This window comes from Sus scrofa, chromosome 14 (assembly GCF_054392235.1).
Source record: "Sus scrofa isolate SSC_HxYL_T2T_F1_AM1 chromosome 14, Sscrofa_HxYL_maternal_Yorkshire_Landrace_v2.0, whole genome shotgun sequence".
Lineage (NCBI taxonomy): Eukaryota > Metazoa > Chordata > Mammalia > Artiodactyla > Suidae > Sus > Sus scrofa.
In genome coordinates, this window is record NC_139396.1 from 76,599,867 (window position 1) to 76,624,931 (window position 25,065).

Genomic DNA, 25,065 nt, shown 5'->3' on the forward strand with positions numbered 1-25,065 from the left:
AGGTGACAATAGAACCCCTTTCCTATGGCTGCACCCCTGCCAGCATCCTAACACGAACCCCAGGGGCCCCTCCAGGGAGCGGCAGAGGGCCGGCTTCTCAGGCTCTCCACAGGCCTCATCCCACACATCTATGGTCCACCCTGCACCTCCTTCTGTGCTCTGAAGGGCTCAGCGTTTGCACCCCATGTCTCTGAGGGCAGGGCTGGAAGGGAGAAGTGGGGCTGGCCGTTTATCTACGGAGGAGCCTGTCACCCCAAATCCCCCTCCCCCACCAGGCACAATGGAATCCTTGCCCTTCCCCAAATCAGCACGCATGTCTGCGCCTTCTCACAGGTCCCCTGGGCCTGGAATGTCCTTTTCTTCATCACCTCCTCCCGTTCCCAGTCCTCGCCTCAGTAACTCCCACTTTATCTGCAAAGAGCAGTTCCAACACCACCTCCTCCAGGAAGCCTCAGCAGACTCCCAATCCAGGGTCTAACCCATCTTCCCGTGTCTGCAGGAGCCCGGGCTTGGGTCTGAGGCACAAGCTTGGCCTGCTGTGTGGGAAACACCCTCCGCTGTCTGCTGCACCCACCAGCGGTGCCACAGGGCAAGGATTACGGTGCCTTAGCTTATCGCCAGTGCCCAGCATGTAGCCAATGTCAGTAAACACTTATTAAAGAAGGGATCAGCAAAATGCCAAATTTAGTCAGTGAAACAAGGACCAACCCAGCAGTTTAAAAGCATCTAAGCTGGGCAGCTAAACAACGTCCTACGTCAATAAACTATATCTTGCATCACCCAGACCTGCTGCTCACCACCTACTCTCAAGCACAAGACCTTGTCAGGAGCATCAGAGCAGGGCAGAAGAACGACTGAACTAACCTATGGTTTTGTCGTTAAATATCTTGGGAAAGCCTCGATTCGGGTATTTGCCCCGAAGCTGCCAGACGTCAAAGAAAGGCTTCCAGTCAATGTAGTCCACCAGCTTCTGCAGGTCGTAGTCTTCAAAGACCCGAGTCCCAAGAAACGTGGGCTTTACTACGGGAGAGAAGCACAGATGTCAACACGGTGCTTCCTCCCAGAGGCCTTCCTGGCTGCTCCTTGTCACTCTGCAGGTTCCCAGGCTCGGCCTCCTTCCTGTCACCCGTAGGAGTTGTTTTACAAAGAGGGGAACTTGAAATTATCCTGGAGAAGGAGTCATCCTGCAGCACGTCTGAAATAACGCTGTTCTTCCCAGGCAGCTGACTGCCTGCACCGCCTGCCCTTGGAGACTCTTCCTCCACCCTTCCAGCCCTGCCCCCACTTCCACCCCCATCTGAGAGAACAGACAGACTTGGGTTCATTCACTTATACCAAGGAAGACAGTACCAAAATAAAGAGCACTGGAGAAAGACACATATAATAAGCCACGTACACAAAGTTTAAAAAAACGAATCAATAATCTATATTGCCTACTGAGACACAGGAACATAAAGTCAAAGGAAATGCATGGAAATGAGGCATCAAGTTCAGGGTCCTGCAGGGGGAGGGGCTCACAGGGAGTCAGCACTACCTATGCACAGTCTTTGTTCAGTGGGCAGGAGGTTATTCCTTAAGGGCTGGTGGGGACGCCTGGTTGTTCAATACACCCTTCTTTACACCTCCTCGTGGTCCTAAGTTAAATTATGGTGAAGACTTCAGAGACAAAAGGTGGTGCTAGGCTTCCTGGGGGCACCAGAAGCAGGAATACTGCCCCCCAGGCACCACCAAAACTGGGTGGGTCAGGCCAGAGTCAGAGGTGACCACTCCTCTGCCTGCTTCTCGACCCTCAGGTCCTCAGTTTCCTGATCTGCAAACAGGGACCCGGGAACTTACACTAACCCACTCTCTTGGATGCTCAGGGAGAACACACAAGTCTCTAGATTATTCTCTCATTAGGCAGTAGAAGTGCGAGGCGAAGGGACAGGAAAAGAAAAGTACGAGCTGCTTCTCAATGTGGCCTGGAAATCTCCAGCTTCTCATACAGTTCACAGTATCCCTTTTCCATGTGTTCCCGGTCATCTTTTTATCATACGGACAATCCCTTCTTTGTAAATATTCTACTCTGCTGATGTGTTTGGTAATTACAAAGAAACTACAGGAGTTCCCATCGTGGCTCAGCGGCAACGAACTTGACTGGTATCCATGAGGATGTGGAGTCAGTCCCTGTCTTCATTCAGTGGGTTAAGGATCCAGTGTTGCCATGAGCTGTGGTGCAGGTTGCAGGATCTGCTGTTGCTATGGCTGTGGTGTAGGACGGCAGCTCTGATTCGACCTGGGAACTTCCATATGCTGCAGGTGCACCCCTAAAAAGAAAAAAAAAAAAAGAGGAAGAAAGAAAAGAAAAGAAACTACAGATATCCCCCTGGAAAGGCAGGGAGAAATGCTCTGCTTCGGGGCCACCAAAGGGTGTTATTCTCGAATAAGCCTGTCTTTCAGAGTTTGAGATTGTTTGAGGTTTTACACCACCAAAGACCTAGAGAGAGGAACCCTTCCTTCTCCCTTTATTGGTGACCTACAACTATACTAAGACACGCCTGGTCTCAAAAGCAAGCCTGTGGGCTGTGCCTCAAGGTCCAGAGCCTTGTGGGGCCCTGCCTGGCTGTTCAATAGCCACGTGAAAAGTGTCACCACTGCCGCCAGGTGCTGAGGGCCTTCAGGGGACTATTGCCACTGAGATGTAGTTTGGATGTCTGACTTGGTTAAAATGGACTTTCCCTTGTGGTATTTTTTCCAATTTCATAGTGGAAGGTAAAGAGAAAATAAAAGTTTGGACTGGTACGGCCACGTGTATTTTTCAAAGGGTTTTATATGTTATTGATTCTCACCCTCACATTTCCAAAAAGTACCCCCTTTTTTACAGACTAGAAACAGTCAAACATGGAAGTGAGATGCTCAAGGTCACTGAGGGATTCTGAGCCGGGTCTCCTGACTTCCCATTTTCATTCTTCCTGTTAAACCCCACTGAACTCCACGGGACCGAACCTGGAACTCAGCACACCTACATTTAACAATTTAATCCTCCCCACTCTGCTGAGCATGCGCAGAACATGGACGTCATGAGTTATGAAAGCAGATTTGAGTTAGTACCTTTTAAATACGGATTCAATTAATCTAAGCCCTGTTCATCATGTCTCAGTTTTGCATTCGTATCACAGGCCTCTCTGAGTCTGTCAAGACATCTTACACATTCCATTCCTTCGTGAACACATTTGTAAGGCAAGAAAGCTGGCTAGAAATAAGAAGGGGAAGGAACCAAAAAAGGCAAACATGTGAGAGAGAATGAAAGGGAGTGGACAAATAGGAGGTCCTGATTCGCTGCGATGTTTTAAAGCCTGTGCATCACACAGGCATTTTTAATTTGAGACATTCCCTGTCTGCACTTGGGCCCACTTGGGGCCCAGGGCAACATGTGACAGTGCTACCCAGGCAGGTCTCTAGAACTTGCTTCGGGCTGAAGGAGGCCCACTCAGGCACAGCATGGAGGCAGGAATATGACTTTAGAAGGCAGATCATAGACAGAATGTTAGTAACCTTTCAAGTTATTACCTGCAAATTAAAGTGGGGATAATAGCACATTCATTACAGGTTCTGTTAAGGACTCAGAGCTGCTGTGGGTCAATCTCAGAAAAGTGTTTGCTTCTCTATAAATGGTACCTATTGACTATTATAGTCAGTCATTATTGTCATTCATCACTACTGAACAGAATTAAGAGTTCCTAGCTGCCTGGTTGTGCAGCCACATAAATGCAAGCATCTCCACAGCTCACAGTTATCCCATGCAACCTTTCTCTAACCAACAGCCACACAGACCTGGGTGAGGCTCTGATAGCCAGTCAATATGGAAACCTTTTTCTCTTGCTTGCCTCAAGGTTAAGTATCTTCTTTCCTGCAAAAAAAAAAGAGAAGTTTTTCAGTCAGACACTCTAGCTTTTCAGACGCTACTATGAAAGTATATCTAAGAAAGCCTGTAAATAAATTTTGCAAAAAAAAGTTTTTATTAATGAAAAATCACATCCTAAAAAGCTCTTTTACATCCAATGTGGCCTTACCTCAGTACCAGACTGAGAGAGAGAAAAGATGCAATAAATATCCATTAACTGCTGATATGCAAATGCAAGGTGACCTGCAGCCTTAACCATGACATAAGCATGCGATGGAGTGGGCGCTGCCTGTATCTATCTTACCTGAGGCTGGGGTTAACTGGTGCGCCACCCACCACCCTGAGGACCAGAGAGCAGAACCAACAAACAGACAGCTATGGGCAAACTAAGGAGAGGAAAGCCAACCAGTGCCTCAGAAACATGTCTCCTTCGCACTGTCTGTTGACACCTCTCCCTTACCTGGCCACCTCTGAAATGCTCCCCATCCCTTCAAAGCCCATCAAGCAAGAACCAGGAAGAAATGTTCAGTGACCTCTACAGAGTAATCATGCCTAGTCTCCATGGGTTCCCTGAAGCCTCTCTAGAGAGGGGCGGTTCTTGAAACACCACTCTGCACAGTGAGTGTTCGGCAGCTGGGGAGAGAGGCTTACAATGGTTCTGTCTAATGTCTTCATTTTCTTCCATGATTTCCTCCAGAAAACAAGGATGTGTGGGAGTCATTTCAGGATGCTGTCTCCGTGCCTGTCTCCCTGCTGGGTAGGAGCTCATGTTTTATTCATCCTCATCACTCCTCCGGTAGCCAGCAGAGCACCCAACACCTACTGCTTACTCAATAAATGTTTGGTGGAATAAATATAATTTAATATAACCCCAAATTATAGGGAACTTAGACACTGAAGAACACGCATCTAAACTAGAAAGACAGAACTTCTCTAAAATAATCCCAAACTTTACCCTCCTCCAAACGAAGAAGTCACATTAAAAACTGTAGGATTGGAGTTCCCGTCGTGGCGCAGTGGTTAACGAATCCGACTAGGAACCATGAGGTTGCGGGTTCGATCCCTGTCCTTGCTCAGTGGGTTAACGATCCGGCGTTGCCGTGAGCTGTGGTGTAGGTTGCAGACGCGGCTCGGATCCCGCGTTGCTGTGGCTCTGGTGTAGGCCAGTGGCTACAGCTCCGATTCGACCCCTAGCCTAGGAACCTCCATATGCCGCGGGAGCGGCCCAAGAAATAGCAAAAAAAAAAACAAAACTGTAGGATTGTTTCATTACCCAAACAAGCGGGGACCCATTTTTGTCGCTTACCTTAAGAGACTCATAATGGTCCTGTCTAATATCTTCATATTCTTCCATGATCTCCTCAAAGTATTCATCTTTCAGATTCTCATCTAATAGCTGAGAACACTGAAAATGCAAGACCAAAGTTCAATAACCACAGAGCCATGAAGGAAGATAAAGCATGAGTAATACTGGTCAGTCCTGGGGTCCCTCCTTCGGGAAGCTTTCCCTCGTTAACGTCATTTCCTCTCCCTCCATCAGCTCTGCTAATTCCTGCCTGGGCACACAGTCAATCAAGGGTTCACTTAGTAGGCCTGGGATGTTTCAATCCTGCACATTCTAAAGAAAGGATCAGCCCCCCACAGCTCCTGGGAGGGAGGCTCTGGCCTTCACAACATCCTGCTGAATAAAGAGTACCTCTGTGTACCTGGGGCCTTGGGCCACCCCAGAGAGCTTATGCTAACAACGTGACTGATGGGGAGACTTGGCTTATGCCCCGTATGACCTCTGGAGGGGTCAAAGAAGGAGCAACGAAAAGTCAGACAGGCGAGCACGCCCTGCCTACAGGACTGACTTCCAACAAAACTCAGGACACCAGAGCTCAGGCGAGCTTGCCTCGTCACCATGCTCTGCACATGCTGTCTCGGACCATCACGGGGAGAATGAAGCACTGTCGGTACAACCCCCATGGGGAGAAACACCTGGAAGTGGTACCTGGCCTTTTCTAGATTCTACTCTATTTTAATCTGTATCCTTTCATGGTGACAAACTGTGATTGTGAGTTTAACAGCTTTTCTGAGTTCTGTGAGTCCTTAGTAACCTTCCCCACCTGCAGGTGTGAAGGCTGGACTAGAGCAATGGTGTTCAAACTGCTCTTCTGATGAGAACCTGGAGGGGGATGAGGTGGGGGAGGGGCCACTCTCATTTGTACTATGCTGAGTTTCCAGGTAAGACATCACCTGCACACCAGATTTCTGTGCAAAAGAAACTTGGAAAACTACCGGACCACGTGGTCACTCAGATTCCCACCAGCTTTTATACCCTATTATTCAATGAAAATAATGAAACACATTATGAGAGAGGATGTTAGGCTTCAATGACAGAGAAAAGCAGGAAAACCCACTTGCTTACTACATGCAGAGAAAAAGAAGCTATTACTGTGTTTGCAACCTGTGTCTGTGAATATTTTTTCTGTCCATGGGTAGGGTCAACTGGCCCATTGCAGGTTAAACATTTTCCTACCCAGAAATGGGTCATTTTAAAAAAAATTCTACATTCCTTTTAGCTCTGGCATGGAACTAAGAAACTGCATGTTCCTCTTTGTGAATATTTATAAACGGCAGGAATCTCTCTCCAGGTTGGTGTCAAGGTCAAAGTGTCGTGGCACCACTGCTCTGTTACTCAGCCCAGCACCTCCACTGTCGCAGGAAGAGGGGGTGCAGTTTCTGAAAGCAAAGGACACACTCCCCTACCCTTCTTTCAGCAACACAGACACCTGCAGTGATCCCTTCACAGGATATTCTAACACTTTTTTTTTAATACAAGATCTGGGCAACACCCTAACTTTTAACGCTGTCTTCATTTTCTCTTGACAACAGACGTGAAGCCCCACACTCACCACCACCACGCTCTTGGATGCGTCTAGGACATGGATTACAGGCGCACTGTATCTTGGAGCTATTTTAACTGCTGTGTGGGTTCTGCAAAGAAGGGTCAGGAAGAAAAACAAATCCATCAGTGCTGACAGTTCCTACATAACTCTTGTTCAGAACTATTAGAGATGATGTGTTTCTACAATGCTCTCCAGAGAAAGATTTCAAGGTACGAAATATTGCACTTGAATATCCCTTGTAAAACAAGAACGACCTTCTCCCCACCCTAAGACAGGGAAGCCAAGAGGAAAAGACTTGGATTTTTGATCCAGGCTACGAAGAAGCCTATGATAAAGTGAGAGAGACAGTGTCCTCAGCTATCTGGCAATAGGGTCAGGTGGGCCACCTTGCACTCCTGGCAGCCTGTCTAAACAAGAGGAGCCAAGCAGCGGGGGTGACTATACTTTGCAGTCAGGGTCCCTGGAGAACCAGACACGGGGAGGGGACCCAGGACACCACTCCCCAACTGCTGCCCCCCGTCCCTGGGAGATACTGACATTCCTTGATCCCGAGACTACCTTGACATGCAGGAAGAAACCCCGGACCCTAAATAAAGTCAACACCAAGTAACACAGAGAGGGAGTTTCTTGGTGGTGAAATGGGTGAGTATCTGGCATTATCACTGCTGCGGCTTGGGTTCAATCCCTTACCTAGGAACATCCGCGTATCTGTATATTTAAGAAAAACACAGAGAGACAGACAGCAAAGTATCACCACAGGTTACCTGGAGATTAGAAATGGGCTGAAGGTGGGAAGGGAGAGACTAGGTTTTACTTTCATTTCTTTGAGTTGTTTGCCATGTCCTACTAAGTGTGTATTACTGAGGTTACTTTTTAAATCCAAGAGGATATTAAAGGTGCATTATTTGTGAGTCTGCATATTAAACAGGCTCTTAAGAGAAGGTTCTAAAACCTCATTCATAATGAGACAGACAAGACCTCTAATATTTCATTGTCCCTTTTCTAAACATATTTCTGGGAGTTCCCATCATGGTGCAGTGGTTAATGAATCCGACGAGGAACCATGAGGTTGCGGGTTCGATCCCTGGCCTCGCTCAGTGGGTTAAGGATCCAGCGTTGCCGTGAGCTGTGGTGTAGGTTGCAGACGTGGCTCGGATCCCGCATTGCTGTGGCTCTGGCATAGACTGGCAGCTACAGCTCTGATTCGACCCCTAGCCTGGGAACCTCAATATGCCATGGGAGCGGCCCAAGAAATGGCAAAAAAAAAAAAAAAAAAAAAAAAAAACATATTTCTGTACATAACCAGGAAGCAAAGGACTGAAGCGATAGGGCACAGGCACTGAGCTGTCAGATGGAAGTCAGGCCGAGACCCTTCAGTGCAGGAAACACCCTTGGGGCTGGGGGCTGGGGTGGAGGCCAGCAGGGGGAACAGCCAGCAAGCTCACTGCCTCCTCAGGGCCTAGTTTGTGCCTTCTGTGTGCTTGGGAAGTAAAGATGTGAAGATATCTAGGGTATTTCATGAGGGGAGAAGATTTTCAAACAGCAGGAAAAGTTATAAAGAAGTTGCTTCCAGGTTCAAAACAGAACACATGTCAGACTATGTCTGTGTACCTCCTCTTCCTCAGAAGTCAGCTCCTTGACACACAAACAGACCTCAGGATTTTTCTGCATAAAGTTCCCCCAAGAAACAGTATTTTAAGCCTGATGTGACTTCAATGACATTTTTTTTTTTTTTTTTTAAAGAGAGCCAGTAGGAGTTCCTGCTGTGGCACAGCAGGTTAAGATCTGGTATTGCCGCAGCTGTAGCACAGGTCACAGCTGTGGCTCAGATTTAATCCCTGGCCCAGTAACTTCATATGTCATGGGTGTGGCCATAAAAAAATAATAATAATAACATAAAATAAAACAGAGCCAGTAAAATTAATTTTTTTTTCTATCAACATAAGTAATATTAAGCATCCAAGAGTTCTCAGTATAATTCTGGCCATTCTCTCTTTGATGATCTTCTGGTAAAGGGCACTGAAAAGAAATGGAAAATTTCACTATTTAAAAAAATAAAACCAGGAGCTCCCATTGTGGTGCAGTGGTTAACAAATCTGACTAGGAACCATGAGGTTGTGGGTTCAATCCATGGCCTTGCTCAGTGGGTTAAGGATCTGGCATCGCTGTGAGCTGTGGTGTAGGTCGTAGACGCAGCTCGGATCCTACGTTGCTGTGGCTCTGGCATAGGCCAGTGGCTACGCTCCAATTAGACCCCTAGCCTGGGAACCTCCATATTCTGCGGGAACGGCCCTAGAAAAGGCAGAAAGACAAAAAAATAAATAAAACCAATAAAAGCAAAGTTTTTATGTCTTCCAACATAAAAACTATCCAGGCTTAGATAAGCACAGGCATGAAACGTGAGCTTGCATAGCCACTGAGAGGGCTTCCGGTTTCCTTACGAAGTAAGCTGATGTTGATTCTACTTTTTTCTAAGCTTATATCTACATGAACTTTTCCAGCTGGAAGGAGACCTCTTTCTGAATCTGAAAAGATAAAAAACATTGGAACTTCTCCTCCCCTTCCTACAGATCAAGAGCAAAGGGCTAAGCACTGAGGCTGAATCCCAAATCCATCTCTGCTGAGCCGTCCATCAACACTTAGGATTTAATTAGTCACCTCTCATACTTGCTAAACGGGCATGACAGTGCTAACTCCTAGAAGGTCTTTATAAACACTCTGTAAAAGAACAGGGACCCCAAGCACTTACTTTATGTCATATCCTATCACAGAACTAAAGTATTTTACATAAATGAAGTATGACCAAAACTTAACATCCGATGAGAAAGATGAAAGATGAAAAGTAAAGACAGAAAATTAAGATGGAATGGGAAGTGAGATTAGGATGTAACATTCCTTCCTTGAAATCCTAGACAGAGGAAAACACTATCAGTTGTGTGATTCAGCCCTTTACTTCACAGCAATTTAAAAAAAAAAAAAACCTTTGAAAATTGCCTCTCCCTTTGAGCAATATGACTTCCTGTTGAATTCTCCAAGTTACATTACACAAAAGATAGTTGAAAAAGACATTTTGCAGTTATTGGCTTTAAACCAGTTAAAAACTGAGCGCTAACTGCCAGATCTGTGCCCCTGAGAAGTTATGGCGCTATCAGGGTCAGGTTTCCATGAAAGTCATTTCTAGTTTCTGATATGAAACTATCCGTGTTACAGACTAGAGGCTATTCAGTTCTCTATTCTCCTACAGCTACAGGCTAAAAAGGGACACTCCAAGGACATTTCTACCCATCTTTGATCCCAAGTCTGTATAAACCTTTCAGCCTCTACAAGGATCCATTCTTAAGACTCATTTCTAGTGTCTTAGGGGTACAGTTCTAATCCTATCATGCTGCCTACTGCAGGCCCCTGAGGTCTGGAAGAGCCATGCTGTTCTTCCCCTCAGAGATCTGCTTTCATGAAAGTTTAGAGGTCCCGCACCTCCATCTGCTCAAAAACAGTTAGTAGAGGAGAGAGCCAGGCCCCCGCTGAGCCCTTGCTAGGTCTCACAGGAGGTCGGTAAGGGTCCTCAGAGGGCTTCTGAGACGTTCAAACTACTGAATGCCTTCTAGCAAAGTTGCCTTTCCTAGCACAGACAGCTTCTTATACAAAGGCAAAAGGCACTAACCATAAAGGAAGAGATGGATAAATCAGGCTTCATGAAAATTAAGAACTTTTGTTACTCAAAACCTAACTAAAATAGCAAAAGGAAAGCCACACTGGAAGAATCTATTTGTAATATATATTTCCAACAAAGAGTTTGTATTCAATATTAATAAAGAATGCATACTAATTAAGAAAAAAAGGTAGAAACCAAATTTTAAAATACCAGATTTAAAAAGCATATGCAAATAGTCAATATATACATGAAAAGGTACTCAACACCATTAGCAGCAGAGAAATACAAATGAAAACCATATCAAGGTATTTTTACACGCACATTAAAGTGGAATAACTGAAACTCTTATAACTACCAGGGTGAATGTGAATTAATCCAATCACCTTGGAAAATGACCCTGCAGTATCTAACACAGACAACCACAGGTGTATCCTAGGATCCAGCAAGTCTTCTTCAGGGACGAAATACATACATAGCAGCATTCGGTGTGATAGCCCCAAAACTGGAAAAACCCAAATGTCCACCAACAGTAGCATGAATGGATAAGCCAAAGGGCATAATATGATGTGATATATACCAAAATTGAAAAAAAAAAAAAAAACTACTGTAGCAATTATGTCTTTATGCCTAAAAGACATAATGTTGAGCTAGACACAGAAGAATACACACAGTAGGATCCCACTTATACTGAGTTGAAATGCAGGCAAAACCAAACTATGGTGATAGAAAACTGAGCAGTAGTTACTTTTACTGAAAAGGATGACCAGGTGGGGAATCCTAGACGGTCATTAATGTTAGTATTTCTTCATCTGGGAATCATCACATAGATGGCTTCATTTCCGTAAAAACCCATCAATCTGTCTGTCATTTGTGTACTTTTCTGTCTGACTGTTCCGCTTCAGCAAGTGCTCACTTTAATAAGGGGGCTTGATGAAGCCAGCTCCAGATCTGAGAGCTCACCCACGGTCACTACTTTCGATGGGAGGAAGAATCTTACACTGATGTTAGAGGAGGCTTCGTGAGAACCCGTTTTCAAGGGCTGCTCCAGGGGATGGTCACCTGGACGCACCATTACTGGCTTTTATTTTCCAAGTAATTTTTCAGAAACTGCAACAAGCATGGAAGAGAACAGAACTGGAAATGCTCATCGAGAAACAAAACATCAGAGAGTTTAAAAAAAAAACCTTGGGAAGTCATAGGACCCAGATTTCTGTCTCCGGGGAGGAACACAATCCCAGTTTCCGAGATGGCGAGAAGAGATACTCTGCAATAGCATGAAGACTAGGGGTGATTTCTGATCTGATTACCTTTAACTTGGTATACCAGGTTATAACTGTGAAGAGTCATTTATCACTAATTCTCCCAATGATGTATCATGACAGGCTAGTCATGTTACTTCTGATTAACTTCTAAGAGCCACCTCTAATCTGGTGGCTCTCACTTGGTAAGAGTTACAAAATTAACTACTGGTAATGATCCAATTTGCACAAGTAGCAACATGTGGTTTCCTGATACTGACCTTCTAAGTGTCTATACAAAATGGTTCTTATTTGGAAACTAGCATCACATATAATTCAAAATGCATTTCACTACATCTGCTCATTGAAATATTTATTTATCCTATTTTACAACCATGATTTTAAAAGGTCTTTCACTCCGACAATCATCCGTAGATTCTCTTACCATTTTCTTTACTAAGCTAATGAACATTCACACTGCAATCTTCCATTACCCAAGTCCATGCTCACTGAAACCCCAAGTATCAATGACTGGTCATATCCCTGGAGAACAATCTGCCACATACCGAGTGGGTAAGTCCTCCATGGAAAAGCAAACCCAGGTTTCTAACATGAGCAACCAGAGCCATATTACTGAAGCCCCTTCGAGTATGAAAAGCAATTAGCAGATAAGTGACATAGGACACTGTGACTACTCCTGAAAATGGTACATTCACATTATAAATGGAGTGATGTCTTTGTGCCAAATCCACAGCTTTTCCACTCAGTTTGATTTCAGTGGGGCTGGGCTAAGTGTTCATGAGAATCCCAGGAGCTGACAGGGAAGTGAGAGCATTGAGGAAGAAGACTACAAGGTCAAGGAAGCCTTAACAGGCAGGGGGTGGGAGCCTGAGCCCCAGTGATTCTGGCTTTTGTCCATGTGAAGACTGGAAAGTTCAGGTGTTTATATAATAAGGAGCCAAGGTACCACAGGAAAAAAGCCATTAAAAAAAAAAAAATGGTTGTATCACTGTTTTCAAACACTGGCATTAAAAAAAAAAAGGTTGTATCAATGTTTTCAAACATTTCAGTGAAGCACAAAGCTCACTGGCCCAACTCACCTGGAAGTGGTCGCGCCTCCAATCAACAGCGGGATCTTTATAGCCAACCTCTCCATCTCCTTAGCAACAAAAATCATCTCATCCAGGGAGGGAGTGATAAGCCCTGACAGGCCAATTATATCTATTATTTTAAAAAGGAAAAAAAAAAAAGAACAGTGAGAAGGAGGATAAGAGCAAAAGAAGAAAAGTATGAAAACTCATTTTCAAAACTCTGTAATAAAGACCCCAAGACAGAATATCAGTTCCGAACTTCTAATTCTGAGACTTCTTTTCCAACATGGAGTTTTTAATTTATTGTTTGCTTGCTTTCAGGAGCAAATGTGATTTTCGACTTATAAGTTGCAATAATATGCTTGCCAAGGTTTCAGGAAACTATGCAACATAATATACCATTTATGATTTCCCAGACGGATGTGTCAGTGTCTGAAGAAACATAAAAGCAAGTACACAGAGAGAGAGCATGCGAGAGAGAAAAAAAAAAAAAAACTAATACAAACTGTTTCCTTACAAGAAGCCTGTCCCCATTCCATTCCTCAAGGCTGTAAAGGAGCTTTCCAGTTACCTACTCATCCCTCAGCCCCCAGACAGGAGTTAAGTGTCTGCAGTCCCCCAGCCATGTGGGCTGGGGCGGTACCGTCCACCAACAGACACTGGGGGACCACGTTCACTGAGGTGTCCAGGAGCTCAGCTACACAGTACCTGCTTTGTGGTCGAGGGCGGCTTTCAGTATCTTATCACAGGGAGTCATGACTCCTAAATCAATAACTCTAGAGCGCAGAAATGAGATGGGAGAAAAATTAATGAGAACCATTAGAGACAAGGCTAGAGTAACATTTTTATTTAGCCATTAAATATGGCTCTAATATCACATGGAATCACATCGAAAAGCTCACTACTGACAACCAGTGCAAGGACGACTGCTGTTTATTAGGGACAGACCATGTGCCAAGAACTGTGCTGAGACAAATCCCAGAGCTTATCATTCACTGTTGCAAGTAGTATACAATCAATGGTTCTTACCACAGGACATTATTATTTTCTAAGCTCTGATAGAATAAATATAATACATAAAGTGCCGTTTTAACCATTTTAAGAGGATAATTCAGCACCACTAGTTACAGTCAGTCACAATATTGTGCAACCATCACTACTATTTATTTACTATTTATTTTCAAAACTCTTTCAGTGCCCAGAACAGAAGCTCTGTGTTCCCCTGTCAATCGACTCCCTCCCCCTCCCTACTTCCCCAGCCCCTGGTTACCTCTACATCCTGTCTCTGTCAGTTTGCTAGTCTGGATATTTACACAGAATCATACAGTACATGTCCTTTTGTGACTGGCTTATTTCAGTTGGCATAATGTCCTCAGTGTTCATCCATTTAGCCTATGCTAGAACTTTATCCCTTTTTAAGCCTGAATAATACTCCACTGTATGAATGTGCCACGTGGTGTTTATTCACTCATCCATCTGGGGACACATGGGTTGTTTCCACTATTCTAAGCCTTCTGTATAAGCAATCTTGTTTCACCTTCACAGGAGCTTGATGATGGAAGCACTACCATGGGGCCTATTATTTTGGTTTGTTTTCATGTGTTCATGCATTTACCCAAATGTATGCATTGGATGGATGACTATAAACAGAACTGTTGTGTTAAAGAGTAGAAATATTTTTATGATGTTTGACTCACATTTTAAACTTGATTTTGAGGTAGGTTTTACCAACTGAAACTCTTTCTTAAAAAATTCTTAAAAATATGGTTTTTACATTTTGATGAGGAAAGGCCAAGAGAAGTGTGGGGCCAGAAGTTAAGCATCTTGTCCAATCAAGCAACGAATTAATAGTAGAGCTGGGATTTGAACCAAGATCTGATACCAAAACCTAAGACCCATCTTCTTAGCCTCATGGACCAAGAAAGAGGCCAGGAAAGTTCACTCAATAAATATCTATGAACAGTACACACTATATAGAAGCAAAGAATAAGGGTAGTCAGGGACTACCCATGCACAAAAATAAACTCAAAATGGTTTAAAGATTCAAATATAAGACAAGAAACCATAAAACTCCTACGGAGAACATAGGCAAAACATTCTCTGACATCAACTGTACAAATGTTTTCTTTTCCTTCCTTTTTTTTTTTTTTTAGGGCTGCACTCTGGCTTATAGAAGTTCCTAGGCTAGGGGACGAATCAGAGCTACAGCTGCCAGCCTGCACCACAGCCACAGCAACGCAGGATCTGACCCATGACTGCGATCTACACCACAGTGCACAGCAGTGCCAGATCCTTAACCCCCTCAGCAAGGCCAGTATCTTCACGGACACTACTTGGGTTTGTAACCTGCTGAGCCACAACTGGAATTCCCAAATGTTTTCTTAGGTCAGTCTCTCAAGGCAATAGAAATAAAAACAAAAATAAACAAATCAAACCTAATTAAACTTACAAGATTCTGTACAGCAAAAGGAAACCATAGAGGGAAAAAAAAAGACAACCTACATACAGAATGGGAGAAAACAGTTGCAAATGATGTAGCCAACAAGAGCTTAATCTCCAAAATATACAAACAACTCATACAGCTCAACAGCAAAAAAACAAATAACCCAATTGAAAAATGGGCAGAAGACCTAAGTAGACATTTCACCAAAGACGACATAGAGATGACCAAGAGGCATATGACAAAATGCTCAACATCACTAATTATTAGACAAATGCAAATCAAAACTATAATGAGGTATCACCTCATGCCAGTCAGAACGGCCAGCATTTAATAAGTCCAAAAAGAACAAATGCTGGAGTAGGTGTGGAGAAAAGGGAACACTCCTACACTGCTGGTAAATGTAAGTTGGTACAATCACTATGCAAATAGTATGGAGGTACCTCAGAAAACTAAATAGAGAACTACCATATGATCCAGCAATCCCACTCCTGGGCATATATCTGCACAAAACTACAATTCAAAAAGATACACACACCCCCATGTTCATAATAGCACTGTTCACAATAGCCAAAACATGGAAATACGCTAAAAGTCCAGTGACCGATGAATGGATTAAGAAGATGTGGTATATACACACAATGGAATACTACCCAGCCATTAAAAAGAATGAAATAATGCCATTTGCAGCTACATGGATGGAAATAGAGATTCTCATACTAAGTGAAATAAGTCAGAAAGAAAAATACTAAATGATATGATATCCTTATATGTGGAATCTAAAATATGGCACAAATGAACCTATTTACAGAACAGAAATAAATTCATGGACATATAGAACAGACTTGTGGTTGCCAAGGGGGAGGGGGTGGCAGAGGGATGGACTGGGAGTTTGGGGTTAGTAGATGCAAACTATTCCACTGAGAATAGATAAGCAATGAGGTCCCGCTGTGTAGCACAGAGAACTATATCCAATCACTTGTGATAGAACATGATGGAAGATAATTGAGAAAAAGAATGTTTATACATGCATGGCAGGGTCACTTTGCTATACAGCAGAAATTGGCCCAACACTGTAAAACAACTATAATTTAATTCAAATAAAATAAATGGGGATATTTCTAAAAAAAAGAAAAAGAAAAAGAAAAAAATGCTTTAAAAATCAATGCTTAAGAACTACTACCGGAGTTTCCGTCAGCTCAGTGGTTAACAAATCCGACTAGGAACAATGAGGTTGTGGATTTGATACCTGGCCTCGATCAGTAGGTTGAGGATGCAGCATTGCTGTGAGCTGTGTGGTGTGGGTTGCAGACACAGCTCGGATCTGGCATTGCTGTGGCTATGGCGTAGGCCAGCAGCTGCAGCTCTGATTCAACCACTAGCCTGGGAACCTCCATGTGCCGAGGGAGCGGCCCTAGAAAAGGCAAAAAGACAAACAAACAAACAAACAAACAAACTACTACCTGACTTAATATCAGCTGCTAACAGCAGGTGGTGGATACCAGGGCACAAGCCTTGCTTCTCATCTACCTTGTTGGGGTTTTTTTTAGCTTGTTGCCATTATTTAAAAAAAAAAAAAAAAAAAAAAAGGCCTTAGCACATATGAAATCCTCAGTAAGTAGATAATTTCAAATCAGTGGTAACTCTATTCAGATCTGCTAGCACTAACCCAGTGGAAAAGAAATACTGCAGGTTGTGATGATGAGGGACTGCAGGTTATAACAGGAGGGAGGCAATATCTTTTTTGGTTTTTTTTTGTTTTTTTTTTTTTTGAAGCATACTGAAAACAGTCCTAACTGGATTTGTTAAGCTATGACTAAATACAGACTATAAAGCTAAGCAAAATAGCACGCTGCTTTTAAATCAAGACAAAAAGGCATGCATTTCAAAGCTGACTGTTTTCAACATTATATATATTTTAAAAATTCAATTAAAATCATCGCTATGATGGCAAGATCCTCTTGCTCTCAATCCTTCTCTTGTTTCAGGCAACGTGTCTTTTAGGAACATCGTGTACATGCTCACTTGCCTGAAGGAAAAGTAAGGAGACCTCATGGCCACACAGAAATGGAGGAAGGAGAAAGCTGTAGGGAGTGAGGCAGAGAGGGAGAAGAGGTAACTCAATGGTGATGATTAGGTCAATGTTCAAAAATTAAAGTCTGGGATTTTTTTAGATATTTAAAAGGGCTCATGAGGTCATCTGGATATTTAAGTCTGGAGTTCAAATGAGAGATCCATGCAGGTGATAAAACCTGAGACTTGCTGGCCTATTAGAGGGCTTTAAAAAGTCCTGAGACTACTCGTAAAAGATTTAGAAAAATAAACTGCCAAAAGCAAGTGGTGGGGTGGGGGGTGAAGGATGGAGGGAAAGGGGAAGAGCAGATGGGCAGGGGAGAGGAACAAGAGAAAAGAGTCAGGAGACCGGATGAAATGATCTAAAGCTGTCTAGGCCTCTGCTACCCTAACTGGGCTCCCTGCACCTGTACCAGCAGCACCAACATTACCTGGGAGCTTGTTAGAAATGCAGAAATCCAAGTCCAGACCTACTTCATCAGATCTGACTTTTATCACGATCGCCAGGGGATCAGAAGTCACCCTACAGTCAGAGAGGCCCTAACCTGGCAGAGAGGACAGACATAGAAGATGCCTCAGGGCCAAGCCTTGGAGCCTCTCCTGTTCAGCAGTTGCACAGAGAAGGAGAAATGGGCAAGAGAGACACAACTAGCAGTCAGTGAGGAGACAAGAGGTCTGGAACAGTGAGCTAGGGTCAGGGGTACAAGTTCAATTTCCAACTTACTAGGCTGCCTTAAGAAGTCTTGATGGGAGGAGTTCCCATTGTGGCTCAGCAGTAACAAATACGACTAGTATCCATGAGGATGTGGGTTCAATCCCTGGCCTCGCTCAGTGGGTTAAGGATCCGGCATTGCCATGAGCTGCGGTGTAGGTTGCAGACACAAAAAAAAAGTCTTGCTGGGAGACAGTCAAATATATCCCCGTTCAGAGGAGCACTGCCAATGTTTTCCACACATAGGAAATCGTATTTGTGGCACTGGGACACATGAAGGAGGCTGCTCACCGCCACGAACAGCCAACTTAGGACCGGGGCAGGAGGCAATCAGTTCTGAGCACATCTGAGTTGAGAAGCTGCTGGCAGGTTCTGAATTGGAACACAGCGTGACAAGTGCTGTGAAGGAGGCATTTATGGTGTGTTGTGGGAGGCCATCTAACCTGAACAGTTAGAAGCACTCCAGGAAGGTGATACCAGCTGAATCTTGAAGAAATAAGTAGGGATTAGTCAGAGGATAGGAAAAAAAAGGGCTATCCAGGTAGAGACTAGCGCTATGTAAGCCCAGAATTACAAACAACCAGACCTGGGGAACTTTGGCTGAAGCAAAGAATCTGAACCCTGGAGAGGAAGGTGTGGAGGAAACCCATTCTTCCACCATCCCTTCCCACTTGTCTTCCCCCTCTACTACAACTCCTGCTTCCCCCACAAACCTCTCCATCCCCCCCGCCTCCCCGCCTCTCCCGGGCTTTCCCTTGGCTTCCTTTCCACACTCTGAGCTACACCCTATGCCTGTAGGCATCTTCTTATATACATTCTTAATATTTTGCCACAAGATTAAAAGAATAAAGAAAATAAAAATGATGCTATGGAAACACTTTTATAATCACCTTTCTAAAGAGCTTGTAACAGAGCTGTAAATGCAAGCATTTAATTTGGGCTTCTTATTCAGAAAAAAATGTAAGCTGCACTTAATGCTTTAGCAAAGGCATTCAATACTATTTAAGAATATATACAATTTGGAGTTCCCGTTGTGGCTCAGTGGTTAATGAATCCAACTAGAACCATAAGGTTGCAGGTTTGATCCCTAGCCTTGTTCACTGGGTTAAGGATCCGGCATTGCCATGAACTGTGGTGTAGGTCGCAGACTCAGCTCAGATCTGGCATTGCTGTGGCTATGGTGTAGGCCAGCAGCTACAGCTCCAATTAGACCCCTAGCCTGGGAACCTCCTTATGCCATGGGTGCAGCCCTAGAAGACAAAAAAAAAAAAAAAAAATATATATATATATGTATATATATATATATACAATTTAGAAAACAAACATTGCAATAAATAAAGCCCCTTTACTCTCCAGAAGGAATTAAAATTGAAAATAAAGCTTGCATCTGCATCCACGTAGGGTGCCTCATATCTGCTGTCAGGTGAAGTTAAAGATATTCTGATCCTGCAATTCACATGTACTACCACTAGATGGGAGCACCCTACCAGTCTGCAGCCCCAACTAAGGTTTCCAATCCATGGTGAAGCTGTCAACAGAAAACTAAAGATATGGAGGGGAAAAAAAAGAGAGAAGATATATATATAATGAAACCATAACAAGCCATAAGAAAGAAGGAAATACTGTCATTGCAACAACATGGATGGATTTTGAGAGCATTATGCTAAGTGAGATATGTCAGAATAAAGACAAATATTAAATACTGTCTGATATGCTTACACAGAAAATCTTAAAAAGCTGACTCAATAAACAGTCTAAGAGTGGTTACCAGGGGCTACACGGTGGGGAAAATGAGATGTAGGTTAAGGGTACAAACTTCCAGTTGGAAGATGAGTAAGTTCAGGGACCTAATACCCGGCGTGGTGAATATAGTGAACCATGCTGTATTAAACACCTGAGAGTGTTAAGTGGAGATCTTAAATGCTCTCACAACAAAGGAATGGTAATTATGTAATGTGATGGAGGTGTTAGTTAGCTAACACTATGGTGGTACTCATACTATAAGTAAGCAATATATAAGTGTATCAACTCAACATGTATACCTTAAATGTATACAATGTACGTCATTTATATCTCAATTAAACTGGAACACTACACACACACACACACACACACACACACACACACACACACACGATGAAAGCCTCTGAATAATGATCAAGAGAGCATGTGAGATGCTAGGAAAGACTGGATTCGTGTATCCTTGACTAAAATACATTCATTTTCTTTCTTTTTCTTTTCTTTTTTTTTTTTTTTTTTCTTTTTAGGGCTACATCCAAGGCATATGGAAGTTCACAGGCTAGGGTCAAATAGAGCTACAGCTGTTGGCCTATGTCACAGCAACAATGCAGGATCTGAGCTGCACACCACAGCTCACAGCAAAGTAGGATCCCTGACCCACTGGGCGAGGCCAGGGATCGAACCTGCATCCTCATGGATACTACTCGGATTCATTTCCACTGTGCCACAACAGAATCTCTTTAGACACATTCATTTTCCTCACCCGGCTGAAAACTCTAATGTTATGCAATTTCAAAGTGTTTCCTTCTTAGCCCTATATTACTTTTTATTTATCCAGACTAGACAGTTATATTAAGAGCTGCTAGTTAGGTGTCCCCACTGTGGCTCAGTGGCTAGCAAACCCAACTAGCATTCATGAGTTCGAGGGTTCGATCCTTGGCCTCAGCGGGTTAAGGATCCGGCATTGCCATGAGCTGTGGTGTAGGTCACAGATGCAGCTCGGATCCCACATTGCTGTGGCTCTGGCCTAGGCCGGCGGCTACAGCTCCAACTGGACCCCTAGCCTTGGATCCCATATGCCGTGGATGTGGCCCTAAAAAGAAAAAGAGACCAAAAAAAAAAAAAAAAAAAAAAAAGAGAGAGAGAGAGAACTACTGGTTAAAATGTAAATATGGGATAGAACTAGAGAGTCTCATACTAAGTGAAGTAAGTCAGAAAGATAAAGACAAATACCATATGATATGATATCACTTACACGTGGAATCTAATATATGGTACAAGTGAACCTATCTACAGAAAAGAAGCAAACTTATAAACTTATAAATATGGAGCAAACTTATAAACATGGAGCAACCTGTGGTTGCCAAGGGGGAGAGGAAGGAAGTGAGATGGACTGGGAGTAGATGCAAACTATCGCATCTGGAATGGATAAGCAATGAGGTTCTTCTGTATAGCACAGGGAAATAGGGAACTATAGCCAATCATCTGTGATGGAACATGATGGAAGATAACAGGAGAAAAATAATGTATATATTACATACTTATATACATTATATATATACTATATATAATATAAATAATTGGGTCATTTTGCTGAGTAGCAGAAATTGACAGAATATTGTAAATCAACTATAATAAATAAATGTTTAAATGTAAACATGCTTCATTTTGTTTCACCAGATCCATATTTTTTAAAGTACTAGATGTATGTTATCTACTTTCTAAATTTCTGTTAATATATGCTACTTTTTCTTACCCAATTAAACAGTGTGCATTATCTTTTAAATGGGAAAAGTCTAAATCTGTCTTTTTATACCATTATTACTGAAGAGTATATGTAAAATAAACTTTTATGTAATAAAATATCTGATCAAAAACATTTTTAAATATTCTAAATTATTTCTTAACAGGAATTTAACTAGAATATTAATATTAGATATTACAGCTAAAGTTGTTTATAACTGGAATAAATACTGGAAGCTAAATTGACATAACACAGAGTCCCGGCTTTTGGATTCAGAAGCCCTGAGTATGGTCTGCCACTTGCTAGCTGAGTAAAATGAGAAATACAGAAATTAAGGCAGGCAAAGCAGGATCAATATTATAAAAAGAAAGAATGAAGGACAAGACAAGAAAGAAATCAGGAAAAGAATACTCAAAAGAAGAGAGAAATCAGTTCTATAAAAGCCCCATATAAACTGTGAAACAGTAAACAAATGTTAGGTATTGGTAAACTCTTAGTGGACACATCCCCAGATCTAGCCAAATTCTCAAATCTTCAAATTCTCTTGCATCACTCCCATAATATGTGTTTTCTTTCTAGACAGAACTGTTACCTTTAGACCTCTTTACTCCATTTTCCTCCACAAACACAGAATCCCCGTCATTTCATAAGATTTACTACATCAACAACAAAGAGCCAGGGATGAGAAAGCTGCATTGGATGGTTTGCTACTCACTCACCAGCTGGGGGATTCACCCAGGCATCAGTCTGGAACACAGATGCCCAGCAAAAGCATAAACTTAACTACATTAGGCAGATTTCAGGGGCAACTGTCTGCTAGCTGACATCACAACATTAAATCCACCAATGCCAAGAGTCCATGTGTTACAAGACCCAAGACCCAAGACCCATAGGGATGTTTGGCCTGATAGGGAAGGTCTGCACATTGACTTGTTTTTTTGCAAAAAGAATAGCATTTCATCATAAGTGTGTCTGTAGTTACTTACTGGCAAAGATAAGCAGACCTCCAATGCACAAGCCAGAGGAACTGGGTATGCTGGAGGAAAGCCTCAGGTCTAATAAGCCACTTTGACTGCTAACATTTGGCTCCAGTAGCACCCTGGAGAAATGCCACAGTTCTCCCTAGCCTCTTAAAATGTCTTTACTGGAGGAAAAAACAATCCTGGTATGATTCTCTCAGCTATGTATACATTTTTCATAATAAAAAACGATAAACGAATAACAATGATATCCTAAGAACTGCTTTAGGGAGTTTGTCTACAAATTGCCTTTTTCAACAGTTCTTGTCCCATTATCCCCCTTGAATATGTACCTGGCTTTTTAGCCTGATAAACAGTAAAGTTCTTGAATGGAGACAGGTCAACTAATTCATTTTGGTGTCTCTGATACAATGCATGTTATACAATAGACAATCTACATTTATTAGCTGTGCTGAATTTCAACTAATCGTGATGAATACAAACAGAAATCAACAACACAGTGTTTGAAAAGGTGAGACTATGGCAGAAATGCCACAGATATTAGGAAGCAAACACCTCATCTAAACACTCTGTAGGTAAGACCTCATTGTAATAATCTCCACTATATCTCAGTATATTTATCTTTTAAAAAATAATAAATACATTCCAAGAACAAGAACAACATCTCTCACTTCCATGACTAGGAGAGAATGTAAGTCTTGACAGTGAACAGGCAGCCCAACAGAAGTGCCCATGAAGACAGTCAGGAGGGAAGGGTTCCACCTCCAGCCTTTCAGAGTGGCTCTTAGTGGCACTTAATTAGCCCTGAGTGCAGAGCCAGATAAACATGTTTAACTGAGCTTAGGAAGGGGGCTCAAAGGGTAAATTTTAATTTTTTTTGTCTTTTGGGGGCTGCACCCACAGCATATGTAGGTTCCCAAGCTAGGGGTCAACTTGGAGGTGTAGCCACTGGCCTACACCATAGCCAAAGAAACACTAGATCCGAGTCACATCTGCAACCTTCCCCACCGCAATGCCGGATCCTTAACCAACTGAGCAAGGCCAGGGATAGAATATGCGTCCTCATGGATGTTAATCAGATTCATTTCCACTGAGTCACAATGGGAACTTCCCAAAGGGTAATTGTTATCTGACAGTGGGAGGGGATGGCTCCAAGGGGCACAGCTGGAACTACAGGCAGGTCCCTTCTCTACAGAGAGAAGAGCACATTGGAAAGAAGCCATGACGCAAAAGGGCTGTTGGCTGGACACAGGCCAGAGAAAACATTCATTATATTGGGCTTTTCATTATAAGAATATGTTGAAATCTGAGCAATACATGCACTTAGTATATGTAGGTCATGAGCTCTCATATGGAAATAAATTTCTGCTGAATAATCATCCAACTACAGTGATATGTGTAAGAAAGGGATTTTACTTGTATACAACATTCAAAACCAAGAGGCATGCAAGGTTCTGTTCTAAGCAAAGAAAAAAGACCTGAAGAGCCAAAGCCTTCCTATAAAACTCCATTTAGCAGAAGTCCTAAAAGATCTTGGCTCTAAAATCTGGCAGTTCATTGAGAGAAAAAAAGCAAACTCGCTCAAGGCCACTGGCCATGGAGTGGAGCCCCGAAGTTCCTGCCTCTGGCCAAGGTCAATTTCCAGGAAGGCCTCTTGGTGGTTCGGACCCTGCTTGAATCGTTTTTACTATTCTTTTTGTCCTTACTGAACATATAACATTAAATAATTACTAATTTATTTCATCTGAAAAGGTATGTTCTAGGTAAACAATCTGCAAACACAGTGAAGAAAAAGAAATAATAAGCTCTAACTCTCACTGCCATACCCTACCCTTCCCACCCAATAAAGAATCATCCTATTGTTGATGCTCTTATTTTAAATGAGAAAGCAGTTGAAAGGCGTGGGTCTTAACTCACCGGAAATTATTGCAGCCAAGGACCACTCCAACTATGTTCTTGCCTATGTCGTGCACATCACCTTTAACGGTAGCCAAGACGATGGTGCCTTGGTAAGGGTCCTGGAGAGGAAGCCAAGCAGCTAAGCACTGCTGTGGTCATTTCAAAGCAGATCACGCAGTTCTCTAGAGCCAGGTAGGTGGTGGCACAGAGAATGATTCAATACAAGCAAGACAGCCTCAAGGACAGACCCAGAACCCGTGCTTTGTGAACAGAAGGCTGTAAGCCCAAGCAGTTCAAAGAGACCCACCTAGCTGGTTAGCTCAGAGGGCTTCAACCAAGATCATGCAGTACATCACCGCAAAGCACAGTTTAAGTTCAATACAAAATGGTCCCATCGCTGAAGACCATATCCTTAAGCCTCCCAACCATATCTGATAAATGTTTACTGTTGGCAGTAAAGGGAGAGAGGAGAGCTAGAGAACTGCTCGTGTCCCATCAGGATGGGCATGACCAGGGCAGGGGGAGGCTTGGGTTATCTTTTTCAATACTACTTTTCTGTCAGCATCCCTCCCTCAAAAAAAAAAAAAAAAAAAAAAAAAAGGCAAAGAAGAGGCATGCAAGCCAGGTGGGATTTTTATAAACACAATGTCAGAGCCATTCACAAACCCAGATCAATTTACCAGTTCAGAATCCTAGGGACCAAAGCTGACTGAGCTTCATAG

General features: G+C 42.9%; 1 protein-coding gene across 4 annotated transcripts in view; it reads right to left on the bottom strand.

Moving 5' to 3' along the window:
* The window catches only part of MTR (5-methyltetrahydrofolate-homocysteine methyltransferase), a 105,988-nt gene that overhangs the window by 10,775 nt on the left and 70,148 nt on the right, over nucleotides 1–25,065 (bottom strand). For 2 of the 4 annotated variants that reach the window (XR_014827827.1, XR_014827826.1), the window contains exons 22-28: nucleotides 24,362–24,525; nucleotides 13,464–13,531; nucleotides 12,765–12,885; nucleotides 6,781–6,862; nucleotides 5,190–5,288; nucleotides 3,814–3,889; nucleotides 865–1,020 (exon numbers count right to left, since the gene is read on the bottom strand). Coding sequence is in view for 2 of the 4 variants with exons in the window: in XM_021073435.2 (XP_020929094.1) it covers nucleotides 865–1,020; nucleotides 3,814–3,889; nucleotides 5,190–5,288; nucleotides 6,781–6,862; nucleotides 12,765–12,885; nucleotides 13,464–13,531; nucleotides 24,362–24,462 (703 nt within the window). In the remaining 2 variants the exon portion in view is untranslated. The remainder of the gene's footprint in view (nucleotides 1–864; nucleotides 1,021–3,813; nucleotides 3,890–5,189; nucleotides 5,289–6,780; nucleotides 6,863–12,764; nucleotides 12,886–13,463; nucleotides 13,532–24,361; nucleotides 24,526–25,065) is intronic. The other 2 variants (XM_021073435.2, XM_001927058.5) reach the window with 1 other exon arrangement.